Here is a 16,222-nt window from a genome sequence, read left to right as displayed (position 1 = left end):
ATGGCACAGACTTGCTGCAGTTACTCTTCATTTCCTTTTTCTTAATAATTGCTATCTGCTTGCAAGAGCTGTTGGGTTGCAGCGGTTTTTCCCCAGCCCAAATAAGCAATCGATCTAAACAGTCAGTGATCATGTCCACACTGCTGGCCATGCCTCTGCTTCTGGTAACCTTATGTAGTCTCTTTCACTACTAGAGCTAGGGGATATCAAGTATAAAGAGTGGGTGAAAACACTGAAACAGACCAAAGGAGATGCTCCTTCCAAACACTGAGAAAGAATGCTGTGAACACTAAAAGACAAAATATACAAAAAAGGGAAAAGGGGGCACGAGATGTAGAGACCAGCTCTAGCTCTAAGGCATGCATCACAGAGGTATTGCTGTATGTGGGCTTGGTGTTACTTCCCTAGGTACAGGAGAAGACATGGGGTTTTACAAGCCTTTGGGACTAACACAGCGTGGCCATCATGTCCTTTCCGTCAGTGGCTTTGTACTTCCACCCCTGTGCTTACAGGCTGTGGTTGTGTACCTTAAGGTGACCCTAAGATAAATTTGCATCTGTGCTTGAACCCGCAGGAGAAAGTGCAGCGACGGGATCTATCGCGGGCTGCCTCTATGGGCTGGTGTACGGCCTGAGCAAGGTTCCTAAGGGCATGTACCAGGATCTTGAGCAAAGAGAGAGGCTAGAGTACTTGGGCGAGAACCTTTACCGACTGTCCACGGAGGAAAAGTAAAAGTGTTTCTGCCATTTTCTCTTTCTATAAAGACTATATCAAATCCTGTAGATAACTGTCCGACTTTAATGATGAAGGAATTAGCTGAGAGTTAGTCTGAAAGGATGTATGTAGATTGTGTGCAAGTGAAGATAGTTGAATAATTGAAGAACAACTAGGTATTTACAGTGTTTGTGGGTTTGGGTTTTTTTTACAGATGTAGGGATTTTTGAATATAAATATTGCTGCTTAAACTCGTGAGATAATCTCAAATGGAAAAAAATAAATAAAAACTTTTGACTGATTTCAGTCTAACTTGCTATAATGCCACTTTCTAAACAGCTGTGAGCAGTAATTACACATACAAAATTAATTTTCAGAACTAATGCTTTCTTGCAAAACTAATGATAGCACCCACTTATGGGAATATTCTTTGTATGTTGGACAATCCTTTCACTGCTGCTGTTTCACCATGTTCTCAAATCTAATGTGTCTGTGACACTTGTAAATCTACCATCTCGCAGATTATCCTTAATGAACTGCTGATCCTTGCATCAGCACAGTGGTGTAAGGTATTGTTACATTACAAGCTTCCAGAAAAGGAAAAGCCAACACTAAAAATAACCTCAAGGATAAGCAAATCGTCTGTGTCCAAAAATTCTGAATTGTAGTTTTGTCATTTCTCAGTCCTCAGAACAAACTTTTTCAATGATGCAGCTGGCTGAAATATTTGTAAATAAATTAATCTGACACTATTTCCTAAACATCGTAATTTATTTTTGGACTGAACAGATTATGTGCTGCTGTATCAGTATCCAAATTTTTGGCTGGGATCTTCAAGCAGCTTTAATAGGTCAACAGTCAGGCTGTGATACATTTCACAGGTCTGAGAAACAGAACCCCTGGAAATAAAACCATTACAATTACTCTTTTTCTTTCTTCTTTTTTCTTTTTTCCTTTCCTTTTCCTTTTCTTATCCTTTTCCTTTTTCTCTCCTCTCTACACCTCTCCCCTTCCCTTTCCTTCCTTCTCCTTCCCTTTCCCCTTCCCCTCCCATCACTATTTTTTTCCTTTCTGTTTTAATTTGTTTTCCTTTTTCTCTCTTCTTATTTCTCTTATCTTTTCATTTTCTCTTTGTCTTTCTTAATAAAGCCTGAAAACCATGATTCATTTAAAGCTACATGCAGCTGTAAACAGTAGGACTGGATGAAGGAGATTCTGATATACCAGAAGCATGGGCACAAATCTGGAATCCTTAGTGAAATGATGTGGAAGAATTAAGCACGGAATCAGTACCTGGTGTTTAAACTCATATTTGACCTCAGAAGTTCAGAAACTGTGGTCCACATAACCCTTTCTAATCTTCACAGTTAGTGATTGACTACATGGTGTTGGTTTCTCTTATCTTTCTCCAGCTGATGAACTGTGTTTTAAAAAGATAGCTAAAAATACATAAGCACTTTCCAATTCCTTTTTCCATGTAAGCGATTGCTGGGATTGTCACTGGGATGTTATGTGGCAGAAACAGGAGCAGGTGGTCTGTGTATGAATAGCACCATGCATGACAATATTCATATGAAAAGTATTTTCTTAGTACAAGCCACTTCAAACACTGTTTTAGCATGTTTTCTCTTTTCGGCTTTGCAAGGTGCTTTCTTGTTTGCTTTTGAGATACGTTAAACAAAAAGAGACATTTTTGCTAGTAGCATTTGATTTAAGAGAATACCAAGACTTCCTGAAAACATTCCTTTTAGTTTATGATGTTGTAATAAATTCAGCAGTAGAGAAGAACATATCCTGCATCAGGTAGAGTCTTCTCCAGTGCTTTGACCTTTCCTCTTCCTTTAAAAAAAAAAGAAGAATCACAAAAAGATGAAGTGTGCTAACAACTATTTTGTTCCCACTTCACCATGTGTCCAGACTGATGAGGACCAAGCTTTGTTTTAGAGACAAATAAGAGAATCTAATGTAAAAGGTGGTTTACATGGGCTGAACTCACAAAACACCATCTCTTCATTTGCTGGGACGAGCCGTGTGTTGGCTGCAATTTCATAGAGAACATTAAGAAGGCCTATGCCTTACTGCAACTCGTATGTTTTTAGTAAGCACTACAGGACACCACTGCCTTATTTTCTGCAGCCTCCAGGGCCCTAACACAGTGAGAAAGGTGGTCTGGGGAACTGGGGTGTGGGCAGGGACAGAGGAGGGTGCTGGCAGTCCCTTGTTCACCATATGGCGTTGTTCACTGTAGTTTTCCTCAGGACGGGCCAGCCTCTGGGATAGGGTTGCACTGCAGCCCGTTAACATTTCAGGCTGTTGCCACTCCAGCACTGCTGTGCTAAGTGTCACCAAAGAACCTATAAATAAATAAGTAAATTGCCTGTCTTATGTATCTTAATTATCGTTGGGCCAAGAAAGCAGGACGCTTTTGAAGATGGCCTTGCCGCCTATAGAGGCCCAAGTGATCTGTCAGATCACCAGACCAGACACTGAAAACCAACTCCCTATAGCAGTGCTTCCAGGAGCTGGCAGTATGTCAAAGCAGCACCACGTGCTTTAAGAACAATGAAAGTCTCCGGGAGAGGAGGCTGAAGTCTTCCTCAAACCATTTCCCAGCCTCAGAGAGCAGCCTGTGCAGCCAGCTTGTCCTGTGACATAATTCACTCAGAGGTGGCTTTTTCAGAGGCTCTGCTGGTTTGGAGTTCCCCCTGCATACAGTGGGGATTGCCCCATTCCTTCCAGATGTAGGTGAGACGAGAGCTGACAATACGCAGCTGATCTAGAGGAGATTATATTTCATTGATAGGTCACTTAGTAAAAGAAAAGTAGGATGCAAATAAGAAAAGGTGATGAAGAAATGCTAGGGATGGTGTCTTGGCCCATTGAAAATGATGGTCACACTCCCAACCTGGTATACATGAGAAATCCTTCATCATCGTGCTCCCTCTCTGAGGGGGAAGCATGCTGCTCTCCAAACAATGAAGCAGTGTAGTTGTATCATTTCTCCACATTTTCTGTGGCAGTCTCAGCATACTTTCATTGTACCACCATCTGTGCACAGAATGCATTTCAGATTTATACGATTGTAACGTTGCTTTGTAGGTAAGGTCACCATGGAAGAAATGCAGGTGCCCTAAATAGGTACCATAGCTGTCTGTTCAGCTTCTGCTGCTTGCTCAACCCATGCAACATGTCTTGGTACTTAAAGCAATGCGGTATGCCCATAAACTCTACATTTCTGAAGGCATCATGAAAGAACAGGCTAATTTTTATCTTACCACCAGCATCAAAGGAAAAGCCTGAACAGAGCTCACAAGGGATACACTATAATGAAGTTGTGTGGATTTTATAGCTCCTAAGTCATAAATTACTCTTAATACATATATTAAAGAGAATCTGATCTTCCCTTCACAATCAATTGTAGTTTGGCTATACAGACCTCACTGAAAACAGAACCACCCCATGTTTTACTGTGAACATTTATTGTATCTGAAGTAGTATGGAAGGGAGAGGCAAGCAGTGCATCTGTTCTGCTGCTGTTCTGAGACATCAGAGACCCTAAATCACAATGACTGATGGCCCTGTGTGTGTTTCTGAACATACCAGGCACTTTTTAGGGAAGAGAGAAGCAATCTTCTACCATGGCAAGCTCTCAGTGAAAATCCTGACAGACCAGCTCAAGTAGCAAGAGTGAACTAGGATATTTTTAGCCTGAGTTATACCCCAATTTGTTATATATTTATTATTTTTTAATTTTGAAAATGTCCATAGTTGTGATAAATGGGGATCTTGGTGTAACATGGCAGCTTCGCTTCTTCAGCCTCTGGCTAATTCAGTAAGGGAAAGGGTAGATGTTACCACATTGTGCACATGGGAGAGAGCACCTGTGCTATGTTGAAATGCAGTTCTTCCCAATCAGAACCAGAGCAGTATTGTTTGTTACATTAGACATATGCCAGTTGTCATGCTTTTTTCTTCTCTTGGCCCCTAAAAATATCTACAAAGTCATTATAAATAGACCTTCTTCCATTCAAGATGGCAACTTCATCCCATTGCTGAGGGATGTAATTTTCAATATGTGCATGCACTTGAAACTCAGCCAAGTGGAATCCAAATGTCATCAGCTGAATCACCCGAACAGTTGAGAAGGAGCCCCTCACTCTGCAAATAGCCCCTGCAATGTCGCAGTGTGGGGGCAGGTTCCAGTTTCTTCTGGAGTTTGTGGGGTGCCAGGAGCTGGGGCACAGCTCCACTTTCACAGCCTCTTGGGGAAGACACACCCCAGTTGATCAGCCTCCAAAGCCTCTCTCCATTTTCTGCACGCGGGTTTAATTTGAAGAATTTCTTATTCCGCTTCTGCTAATAAAAATTAATACCCTCCTGGTATGCAGGCTGCATTCTGTGCGTGAAGCTATTTCACTGCACGATGGAGTAACCTTCCAGATTTTTCTGGTGTTAGAAAGCTGACACCTCTTGCTTTCTCCCCTCCCAGCCCAATCTATTGTTATTGACTTCACACTCCAGCTTTTGTGCTGAGTTCAGTATTTTATTTAGTAACTGATCCATACCAATTAAAGCGTTGCCTAAATCCCCAGCTGTCCAAGAGCCTGATTCTTCAATATCTCAAGTATAGGTCCAACATACCAGCCTTCTTCCTCCAGATTAAGGGGGTTTGCAGTCAAGTGACATTGCCAGGATTATTGTTATGTCAGGTCGTGCTGACCTGCGTGCCCATACCTTTCAAGAAAGCAGATTTAAGAGCATAATGCTGAACTACTTGTACATTTGAAGTCAATCAGAAAGCAAATAATGAAAATCACGTGTTGTTTTCACTTTTATTCATTTTGTTTTGGAAGCTTACTTCCTTACTTCTAACCACTACCAGTAGCAAAAACTATCAGTAGAACGTTCACACTCCCCAGCCTTGAGATTTTGTTTTAATTGAGTCCTTTGAGAGTCTGTTTTTATAACCCAGTGGCAGAACCGTGATCTCTTGCCAACTGTGTCTTTAACGTATTTATCCTTACCTACACTTAGTAAAGCAGGAGTGGAAAATCTTTGATTTTGCCCTTGCACTTGGACACAGCGGTACCAAATTAGAAGAAGGTTGGGCACAGAGGAGATGTGGTCAAACCCAGCTATTGTTGCTCATTCCCTTGAGTGCTCCCACTTGTCACTAAGTGCAGAAGAAACAGTCAGTGGTGCCATAGGGGCTGTGAAGCTCTGCATGCTCCTGCTACATGATGCCTCACTAAATGTGCAGAGCACTCTGCATGCTTTTTAAAAGGCCACTAACAATGACTCTCTCAAGAATTTATAAGTTTAAGCATTTTTTTTCTATTTTATGCACAGTAGCATGCCACTAAAGCAAAATGAAGAGGTAACAGCAATGTTGATGACGTGAAAAGAATATGCGTGTTTTCTCTTGTGCAGCACCAAAAGCACTAACTCTTGTGGAGATACGATGCTGATAGACCCTTTGGTGCTGAAGAAGAAGCTCAATAAGATGGCGACAGAGCAAGGGGCCTTTGCTGTCCTCAGCAGCCTGCTGCTGTACGTCACCGAGCTTGCTGCCTGTGACCCGCAGCTCAGAAGCAAGAGGACAAAATGGGCAGAAGGTAAAGAAAACCAGGTGAGTTGCAAACAGTCGTCTCCAGACTCAAACAGGGGCCGCTACCCTACCCGATTCCAGCTCCTGAGGTCCAGATTTCTGAACAACAATCGCGAGCCTTATGTCAAAAAAAGAAGAGAGGTTGGTAAATTAGTCATTAAAGAGAGGCTGTGGGTGAACCGGGCTGGCAAGAAGTTAGAGAGAAGAGGAGATGGAAAGGCAACAGAAGAAGGTGAAGATGCGACGCCCAGTGAGAGGGTCAGGTGGGGCAGCATGAGTGGGAAAAACACAGTGAAGAACATTCTGAAGAAGTTTTTGGCTGCTGAAGAAAAAGAAGACAAGGAAAAGATTCCCAGCTGGAAAAAGAAAGGGCCAAACAGCAGCTTGCCAAAAATAGTAAACAGGAGCTCGGTCCTGTCCAGGCTGAAGGAGCAGTTTGAGCAAAGTTCCCTCTGTTCAGCCACAGAGGTGAAAGCACCACTCTTGCGCAAAGGTGGGAAGAAGACAAAAACCTTCCCAAGCAGAAAAGCTATCCGTAAGCCTGAGGTCAGAGTACTGCGCACAGCAGCACTGGCAGCCACAGACATAAACAATCCAGAGTCCCAATACTTAGTGTGCTCCATGGTGCCAGTGCCCAGACTCAGCATGGCTACAGAAATTAATCATCCGTGGAGCTGGTCAAAAAGTAATGCCACGATGCAGCCTTGTGATCACAACACAAGGCTGAAGGAAAAGGGGAATTCTGAGAGAAAGCATGGTGAGAACAAAACACCACATGCAGCACAGGACACGAAGGGCAAAGAAAAGCCAGTGGCACCCGAAGAGGTGCCTGATGCAAAGGACAGTGCTGAGATTAATACAGATTCCACAAAGCAAAGACCACATTTCAAACCTAGTCTAGATAGCTCTTTTTCCATCTGTAAAAATAAAGCCCTTGGAGAGAGCATTTCTCTCTCATCTGAACATCATCTAGACTGCAATAGGAACAGCTTGTCAGCTGGGCCTGATACGTCTTCACTAATGAGAACTACCAAGGCTGTGCAACATGCCAAGGATGACAGCCCACCTTCTAACGTACCTTACTCTAGCACAGCTGAAGGATTCAGTGAACCAAGTCCTCAGGACATTAAAGCGGATGAGATTCCCAAAATAATTATGCACGTATACAGTTTGGAGGAAGTTGACCCAGAGCTCACAGAGCCAGAAAAGGATCCTTCCTTTTCAGGCCAAAAATATTTCTCAGAGCAGAAAGGACTGGAAGACACCCTGCCATTTCACTCTCTGGGAGTTCAAGCACTATGTGAAGTCGAGCCTCCAAGGCAGGATCCACACCTAAGTCACATAACACAAGCTGCTGGCAAAAGGCCAGCAGCAGTTCAAAAAGAGGCACCAGGTTTAAGAGGCAGAGGTTCCAAGGAAGACAAAGAAGGGGAGAAATATCACAGTGAAGACAAAATGTACTCGGCTTATAGCAAAAATTATAGCGATATCCCAGCTACAAAGGATCAGGAGAATGAAACACCCAACTGCCAAACGCAAAACGAACCCCAAACCAGACAGTCTCAGCCACGCCAAATGCCCAGCCCACAAAATCACTTCGGTAATTCCAGTGCTGAGATATCAAATCCAGATGCAAATCAGACCAAACCCACACTCTCTTCAAGTGATCTCCAGGAGCAGAAACCTGGTGCTGCAGAAGAGCATGTCCCTTCTGACTCTGACTGGGATAAAAAAGAAGGCCCTTTGCCAGAAGAGTTTGTGAGGTACAAATTTTACTTTGTAGATGAGGATTTTGGAAAGGACCAGTTACTTTCATCAAATGAAATGATGAGTCCTTCAGACAATGGAGTCCTGGACAAGAGTACCTTCACTGACCTGGAGACACATCACAAACAGTCCAACAATTTCATTGAGTGTGAAGAGAGCACTGCAGATGAGGTGCCATGGCCTGACTCTGAAGTACAACTGTCACCTTCATCAAACCCTGTAACGACACCAACGAGTGGGATTTTAGGACAAAGAATCCATTACACTTTTGGAAGTCACCCAGCCCTTCCACCTACTGGTCATGTAAAACCAGGAGCAGTCGATGTAGATGATGAGTATGCCAGTCATGGCTCTGAGAAGCATCCTCCACCCTCTTCAGATGAGTCAGCAGTCCATGAAAATAGTGCTGCAGCGGAGAAGAAAACTGCCTGTGATTTTAATAACCAACCATTGTCCCCAAATCAGCCAACAGAAAACGAATACAGTACAGCTGAAGAGACAATTACTTGTCAGAGCCTTGAGAACTGTCTTCCATTTTCAACAAAGAAAATAGGAAAACATGCAAATAAAACTGTGCTGGCAAGAAAGCCCCTGTTACCCATGGAGAAGAATCAAACACGGATTTCAGATGATAGCCTGAAGCAAGGAAGTGATGTGCTGGAAGAGAGCCTGTTTCCTTCATCTGAATTGCTGTCAGGCCAAAAGAAGTGTGCAAAAGGTACCGATAATGTCTCCAAACATGAAAAACATAAGCCCTTGTCCTCAGATGATGACATGAATCATGGCAATGATAGGATGGAGACAGAGGAGAGAGAAGAGATAGATGTCTTGTATGAATCTGAGCAGGAACAAGTATCAACATCAAGTAATGTGATGGATCATGATAACAACCCTTCAAATGAGAAGAATACTTGTAGTCCTCAAACATCCTGGTTACTTCCCTCAAAGCATGACACCAACATTCAAGGAGTGAAAAGTACTGGGGATGGTTTGAAGTGCCTGACACCTTCGAGAGATTTCATTAAACATGAACACGATATGACAGGAGATGGAAACATCTGCTGCAATAATAAGGAACACCAGCTGTCCTCATCAAATGAATCAACAAGACAGGCAAATGACACTGCGGAAAGAAGAAACATAAAGCTGAACTTCAAGGATTATTCACTGCCACCAAGAAATACAGCAAGGCATGATGATAAGACCACTGATGAGGATAACACCTTTCGAGATATGAAAGATGATACAGTGCAGCATGAAAAGAATTATGAGGGAGAGAGAAATACTTCGTACAATTCTAAAAATCAAACACCATCATCAAGTCCTCTGGCGAAGCGAGACAAGAAATTCTCCCCTCTAGACATTCAGCAACAAACATCATCAGGTGACTTTGTAAAGCCTGAAACTAAGTCTGCTGAAAAAAAGACAAACCACACCTCTGAGAAGCCCCAGTCACCTTCTTCAAACACAGTGGAGAAACCTCAGGAAAGAAGTTTTTCAGCAGAGAAGAAGCAAAGGGCACTGGAAGTAGAGGATGTCCAGTCACCTGAAACAAAGGCTGTAACAGGGGACGATGAACACCAGTGCTGGGGGCGGAACCAGTTACCTCTAAAAAGTAAATCAGCAAAGCCTGGGAAAAACACTCCAGGAGGAGAAAAACAGCAAACAAGATCTGAGGATTTTGCAATGCCTAATAGCAATGCAAAAGAGAAGAAGAAATTTCTTCATCCCAGGAAGTACCGATCAGTATCTTCAGAGACAGCGGTTTTGCCCCAAGAAAAGCACTCTCCGGATCAAAAGCAACAAGCATCAGCTACTGCAGGCTTTAAGAAACCTGAAACTAATGTTGTCAGAGAAAAAGATGAAGATCCAAATTGTGAGAAGCTCCCGACACCTTCTTCAAACAAAGGGATGAATTTCAAAGAAAAAAACTTATCAGGAGAGAGGAAGCAAAAGACTTCAGTAGCAGGGGATGTCAGGCCAGCCAGAACAAAGGCTGCAAAAGAGGACGATGAACACCAGCACTCCAGGAACCAGCAGTTACCTCCCTCAAGTAAATCGGCAACGCCTGGGAAAAAGACTCCAGGGGAAGAGAAACAAGAAACCGTAACGGAAGTTCTTAGAAAGCCTGATACAAATGCTGTAAAAGATAAAAGCAAAGGTCCGGGTTCTGGGATGTGTAGGTCCTCATCCCCAGATTTGCTGTGGAAGCTCCAAGAGAAGAATGTCACAGCCAAGAAGAAAACATCATCACCACCATCTGACAAAAAAATGATGGATAGAACTGGTAGTACAGAGAAGTGGAGTGGGCATTGGGGAGGAGAGAAATACCAGCAACGGCCTTCAGATCAGATAGGGAAGCACAGCATGGATAGATCAGGAAAAGAAGACTCTGAGAGCTATAAAGCAGCACTGTCAAGTGGTGGCGTAGAATCTAAAAACAATTCTGTCCCTGAGGAGTCCAATTTGTCTAAAACAGAGAAGCCCTCCAAATCATCCCCATCATGTGACGCATCAAAATATGATAAAAGTACCACTGAAAACAGGAAAAAGCAGCCTGTATTCAAGAAGTACCGAGCACTGTCATCAAAGGGTTTGGTGAAGGACGCAAGAGGCACTGCTGGAAGGGAGGCTGGCTGGGAGGCAGCTGGCACACAGAGTGACAGAAAAGTGGGGCTGGGGGACTGCTCCAAAACAGCACCATTCTCCAAATACACAGCAGAAAGCTACAGTGAAGGACCATTAGATTCGTCTTTTAAACCATTGATCATTAGAGTAAGTGACACATTTAAACATCACAGCTAAAAATATACTGCTGCAGCTTAAGTGAGACCTTACAACTAATTGTGCCGCTGATTTTCTCAATCTTTCCTTTTTTCCATTAATCTCTGGGGCATTACGTTATCATTTTTTAATCACAAGGACATTGATGTGCATCTGTCTGAGCTGGGCTTTTCTCTTTCCTAACATTAGCCTGAAGACATGAATTAAATTAATCACTGCAAGCGAATTAGCTAATCACTGAATTAATCATCAGTTTATAAATTAAATATGAGAAGGGCTTTGAGATCGGTGTGAATTCAGTCCTGCTCCAGACTCCCTGTACTAACTAGTGGGTTTTGTTTGTAACAAAGACAACTCTTCAGAGTGAACTCTATCTGTATTTACGTATTCTAATGAAGCCCAGCTTGTACTTTTTCCAGGAATGGTGGTAGGGGGTGTCAGCTTTAATTATGTCAAAAAGCGCTTGTTCCCAGCTCTGCCTTTTCCCCCATTAATGGGGGTGTTGATCTATGGCTGCATTGAGTGGCACTGCTAGCAGAAGTAGGGAGCGAAGGAATGGAGTGCTTCATTTATCCACAGAATAATCCTCAAAGGACATTGATGTTACAACAGGATTTACTGTGAATGCAAACGTTCAGCCCTGCGAATATTGGGAAGATAGTGATTTAGCCTTCTCTGAAGTTATCTGTACTTCAGCCTTATACTGCATGTGCTGTTGTTGGTAGGGATGAACCATTCCAAGTTATTCTTAATAACTATGGACAAACATGCAACAAGTGTTAAGAGTGTGGAAAGCTCAATGCTGAAAGGCTCTGAGAGTCCCTCTAGAGGGCCATGTCAGCAGGAGGGGCTGAAAGCCCCAAAGGGGTAGCTCAGCTTCAGCCAGGGCTCTGTCCTGGCCTGGGTCCTCAGGTGTGAGGGCATTACCAGCACTGCAGCTGGCATCAGAAGTCTTAGCAAGCACTGATTTTACATGTTGATGTGATGTGAAGCAACAGGAAGCAGCTGGTATAGCTGGACAGTGCTGATGGGCTGTGGCTTTCCATGTTTAACATCTATCAGTGGATTCTGTAAAGTGTTCATGGGACAGACTGTATTATGGAGAAATGAGGATGGAACAGTTCACTGCCCCTCTGCATCCGGTGAACAGTGTTGTAGCGAAGCACTGGCAGTGGCTGCCAGGGAGGGGGTGGAGTCACTGTCCTTGGGGGTGTTCAAGGACTGTGTGGATGTGGCAATGAGGGATAAGGTCAGTCGGCATGGTGGGGATGGGTTGGTGGTTGGACTACATTATCTTAGTGGTATTTTCCAACCTTAAAGATTCAGTGTGTCTGTGATTCTGTGATTCTGTGAAAGCTATGACAAACAGAACAAAACTCCCTCATGTACCCCATTTTAGCTTAGCGCAGTGACAACATGCAGTATTGAAAGGAATGACCTGAAGAGACGATTAATTTTTTCCCCAGTCACCTGTGTTCAAAAAGCCAATTAAAACCCCAGTCTTGTAGGTGGCACCAAGCTTCGGGCTGGTCAGGAAGAGAACTCTCATATTCAGGGCCCCTCTCCCCATGCTTGTGCCTCCCCTTGACTTTTTCAGACGCTCTCCCACAGCACATTGCCCCAGCAGCACAGCTGCTGCTCTGTCCCTGGCTGGCAGGGTGCCCTGACCCGCAGCTCCAAGGCAGTGAGGGCGCAGGTGGGCTGGCAGCATACAGGGAGCAAATCCGTTTGCTGGCGTAATGCACTCAAGTCCTGTAGGTGACAACTGGGCTGTCCAGGGGACACTACCAGGAGGAACTGTGAACATGCACACAATGTCCCCTGGCTACCGGAGTGGATTAGGATATGATTTCTTGCCCACAGCACACCACAAATTAGGCTTGCTGGAACCTCCAGGCTCATAAAATGAGAATCACATTTGTTTAAGACTGGACCTCAAAACAGAGGCTGCAGGGAATTTATCACTTGTACAACACTGCCCTTCTGCATGGAAGTGTACGTCATCCTCACAGTTTTTGTAGGCTGGCACGTGTAAAGGACACTTTGTGCTAAGCCTAAACTGTGATTTATGTTTTGTTGTCCATGATTTCATTTCCCACTGGAGAAAAGCCCTTGCAACATAAAGCACTGCACCAGCAGTGAATAGTAAATTCTATAAGCTGGCCTTCTGCAACAGCAGACAGACCTGCTTGCTGGCATGAGAGAAGCCATTTTTATTATTCTCGTTTTAATCTTTCAAAAGAAATCTAAAGGCTTTTTTCTTGTTGTTGCCCCTTATTCCCACCTGAGAGATGGCTGCCTTGTGACAAATCAGAGGCTTCTGTCCAGCAGAAAGTTACCCATGTGAGTAACAGGTGCCACCTGCACTTCAGACATGACAGGGACTGGCACTGAATGCATCCTAAAGTGCAGAAGTATTGAAGAAAGAGCTAGATGGTCAGACTGGGCATTGGGAAACATTTATTTACTATAAGGGAGGTCGAACCCTGGGACGGGCTTCTTAAAGGTGGCTGATGCCCTGTGCCTCTCAGTTTTCTAGAGGGAGGGTTTGTGGTCAGTGGGGGGGCAGAGATCAGGGCAGGCAAAGAAACCATGCAGGCTCCCACTAGCAGCAGAGTTCAGTAATGCTTTTCATATTATTATGTCCTCTCTAACTAGACCATAGTGAAAAGCTCCCCCAGCATTTCAGCAAGATACCCTCCAGATGGGCTCAGTAGTGTGGAAATCACAAAGGATTGGCTTGGGGTGTTTCGATATTGAACTATTTGGATAGCCAAGTCTGGATCCAAAACACCTGCACATTGAAGTGGCCATACAGTCAGCGTGCTTCCTACTGATGTGGCCAGTGGCCCCACTCATCCTCTCACATTTCTGACTGAAGAACAAACAACCCTCTTTGGTCCACAAAACGAGCAGCATGTCAAGTGCCCTCTGGATATGTCCCTTGCTCTCCCTCTATCTCTCTTTCTCCCTCTCTCTCTCTCTCTCTTTTTTTTTTTTTTTTAATAGAGAGCATACAAAATACTGCCACTCTCACCAGAAAGAGTCTAAGCCCTGAGGAGAGTTATGCAGTCAAAGCACTCAGACCAATGCTGTAGCACAGTGCACAACCAAGCCCCCTCAGCGTTAGGAAATGTGTCCTTAATTTCCTCCAGACCTCCAAAAAGAGAAGAAATGAATGTCCCAGTGATTCTCCTTCATTCCAGGTTGTCCAAAGGCAACAAACTTTTGACAAAAGCACACTTGAGGCTCTGAGCTGTGAAGCAGCTTAGTAATTTAGCAGCTTCTTCTACAGTTCTGCCTCAATCTTTAAAGCATCGTGCAGAACAAAAATGATAGAGGCTGAGAACTAAAGTTGCAATTGTACTTTTGGTATTGACAGTGGAGCTGGAAATAGAAGTACTGAAAAGCATATCGAAGTTCTCATATTAAAAAGCAACTTCACCTATCATTTTAGCTTTTTGTTTCCATCCAGCTGCAGCCAGCAGGTAATAACACAGTGGAGTCACTCAGTACCTCTGGACAACATCCCTCCCAACCCTGAGATGCCGCAGATGCATCTCTCAGCTGTGCAAATGCTCCATCTAGTGGCTGAATTTGCACAGCAAGTGACGAGAGAGCAATGCAGGAGCGTGGAGTGAAAGTCACTGGGTAGTGGAAAGAGTAGGGAAATGGGTGGAAGCATTTATTCCCTTCTTCCCTTTACTTTAAGGACTGCACACTATCCGAAAGGATTGCATCTCCTGTCACTGCTTCTCATTTGCCCCTAACTGCCTCCGTTGCTTGTATTCTGCCAAGATCCAAGTTCTACAAAGAGCAACTTGGTGGAACAGTGTGATCCTCACTTGGCAAGCAGCACGACAGCAGGCTTTGGGGTGTGTGCGAAGCAGAAGCAGAATACTGCTGAGATAAAAAAAAATCTAGTGGTTATCTTCAAAAAGCCCCAGTTAGCTGTCAAGGATGATGTTCTCAATGGTGGCAGGTGACTATGGATGCCTCAAGTGGGACACATCATCAAAGGGTCTGATTTTTTGGGAAGTGCTCAGCACTTGCTCTCTTAAAATCAAGCTTCATTCATAATGTCTCATGTTAAGTAACAAAGCCTTGAAACTTGACCCAGGTTTCTGAAATACAAAGGAGTTTCACAGTCATCTATACCTACATGAAAAGGTTGTAAACTACAGGACTGGTGTGCAGGAACTGGCCTGTGGGTGAATGCAGCCAAAGCAGGCTGCTTTTACCATAAAGGATTACCATTATATCCCACAGACCTCATAGCATCCTGGCCTGCCTCCCCCCCTTCAGTAATCCCTCTGGCCCCTGCAGAGCAATGAGAGAGTTTTCACACAGCTGAGATGCAAACCAAAAAGATGAGTGCTTCGCATCGCAGTGCTCCCCAGGGCTTCTGGAAATGAAGAAATAAAACGGTTGGATGCTGCAGATCCTGTCCATCTTTAACAGGAAGCAACCATGTTTAGTCAAGCTACAGCATCAAAGTGAACTACAAATAGGATTTGTGCAGACACAGTGGGATGTGAGCACACAGTTCTGGGTTGCTAGCTGTGGTTACTGTCATCTTTAATTCTTTTAAAGACTGGGAACAGTGTGGGCAGCAGTGATCCAAGAGTCCAAACAGGGTCCCATTGAATGTGTCTCAACTCTGAATATCTCCAGACTAAAGGAAATTATCGCAGAAGAACAGAAAATCCCAAAAGGCATGTTCTTCATTAACACATTCAAATTACACCCCTCATGTAACAAGAAAGCTTGTACCATTGTCATGTCATACAGATTTCTTAATAAAACTGTTTTCCTTTGTATGTGGGATGTTTGTTTGTATCACTGAGTCTTAATTGTGTGTCAAGAAGATGAAAATAATAAAAAAAACCACCACATACCAACTACCAATCTTGTTGGCATTCTGTCACTATAAAGGAAGGGGCAGGAGAAACAAAGACAAAGAGTGCCTGTGCGTTCCTCATCAGTATGCAAACCTTTCTCCTTTTGCCCAAGAGAGCTGCCACAGGCTGAGCTTCATATGGGGCAGCTGGGAATAGGTATAAAGCTCAGAGCATTGGTTATGCAAATGCTTTGAAAAGAGGTTTTGAAAAGATCATGGTACACTTCATTTCCTGTTTCCCGCCAGTTCCTCAGATCTGAACCATGAAAATGCAGTGTGGTACAGCCACTTCTGCCCTCCAGGGTGACCTGAAAGCACTCCTTGCATTTAGGCAAGTCTGAGGCTGCCCTGTGAGGAGCAAACCCTGGAGCTACACCAGCTCCTGCCCAAGCTGAGCCCTTCCTCTGCTCCCGCAGAGAGAAGGGAGGGCTCTAGCTGAGGGATCACTT

At 44.0% G+C, this 16,222-nt stretch overlaps 1 protein-coding gene across 2 annotated transcripts in view; it reads left to right on the top strand.

Moving 5' to 3' along the window:
• Nucleotides 1-11,973, top strand: part of ADPRHL1 (ADP-ribosylhydrolase like 1) — a 29,444-nt gene extending 17,471 nt beyond the window's left edge. The window contains exons 7-8 of one of the 2 annotated variants that reach the window (XM_065741030.1): nucleotides 575-728; nucleotides 6,145-11,973. In XM_065741030.1, coding sequence (XP_065597102.1) covers nucleotides 575-728; nucleotides 6,145-10,894 — 4,904 coding nt within the window. In that variant the 3' untranslated portion in view covers nucleotides 10,895-11,973. Of the gene's footprint in view, nucleotides 1-574; nucleotides 1,476-6,144 lie in introns of those variants that run through there. The other variant, XM_065741031.1, reaches the window with a different exon arrangement.
• The last annotated feature ends 4,249 nt before the right edge of the window (nucleotides 11,974-16,222 follow it).

This window comes from Cyrtonyx montezumae, unplaced genomic scaffold, assembly GCF_038088225.1.
Source record: "Cyrtonyx montezumae isolate F1298 unplaced genomic scaffold, pur_monq_1.0 scaffold_3, whole genome shotgun sequence".
NCBI lineage: Eukaryota > Metazoa > Chordata > Aves > Galliformes > Odontophoridae > Cyrtonyx > Cyrtonyx montezumae.
The sequence above is the reverse complement of the archived record's forward strand: the minus strand, read 5'-3'. Positions and strand labels throughout refer to the sequence as shown.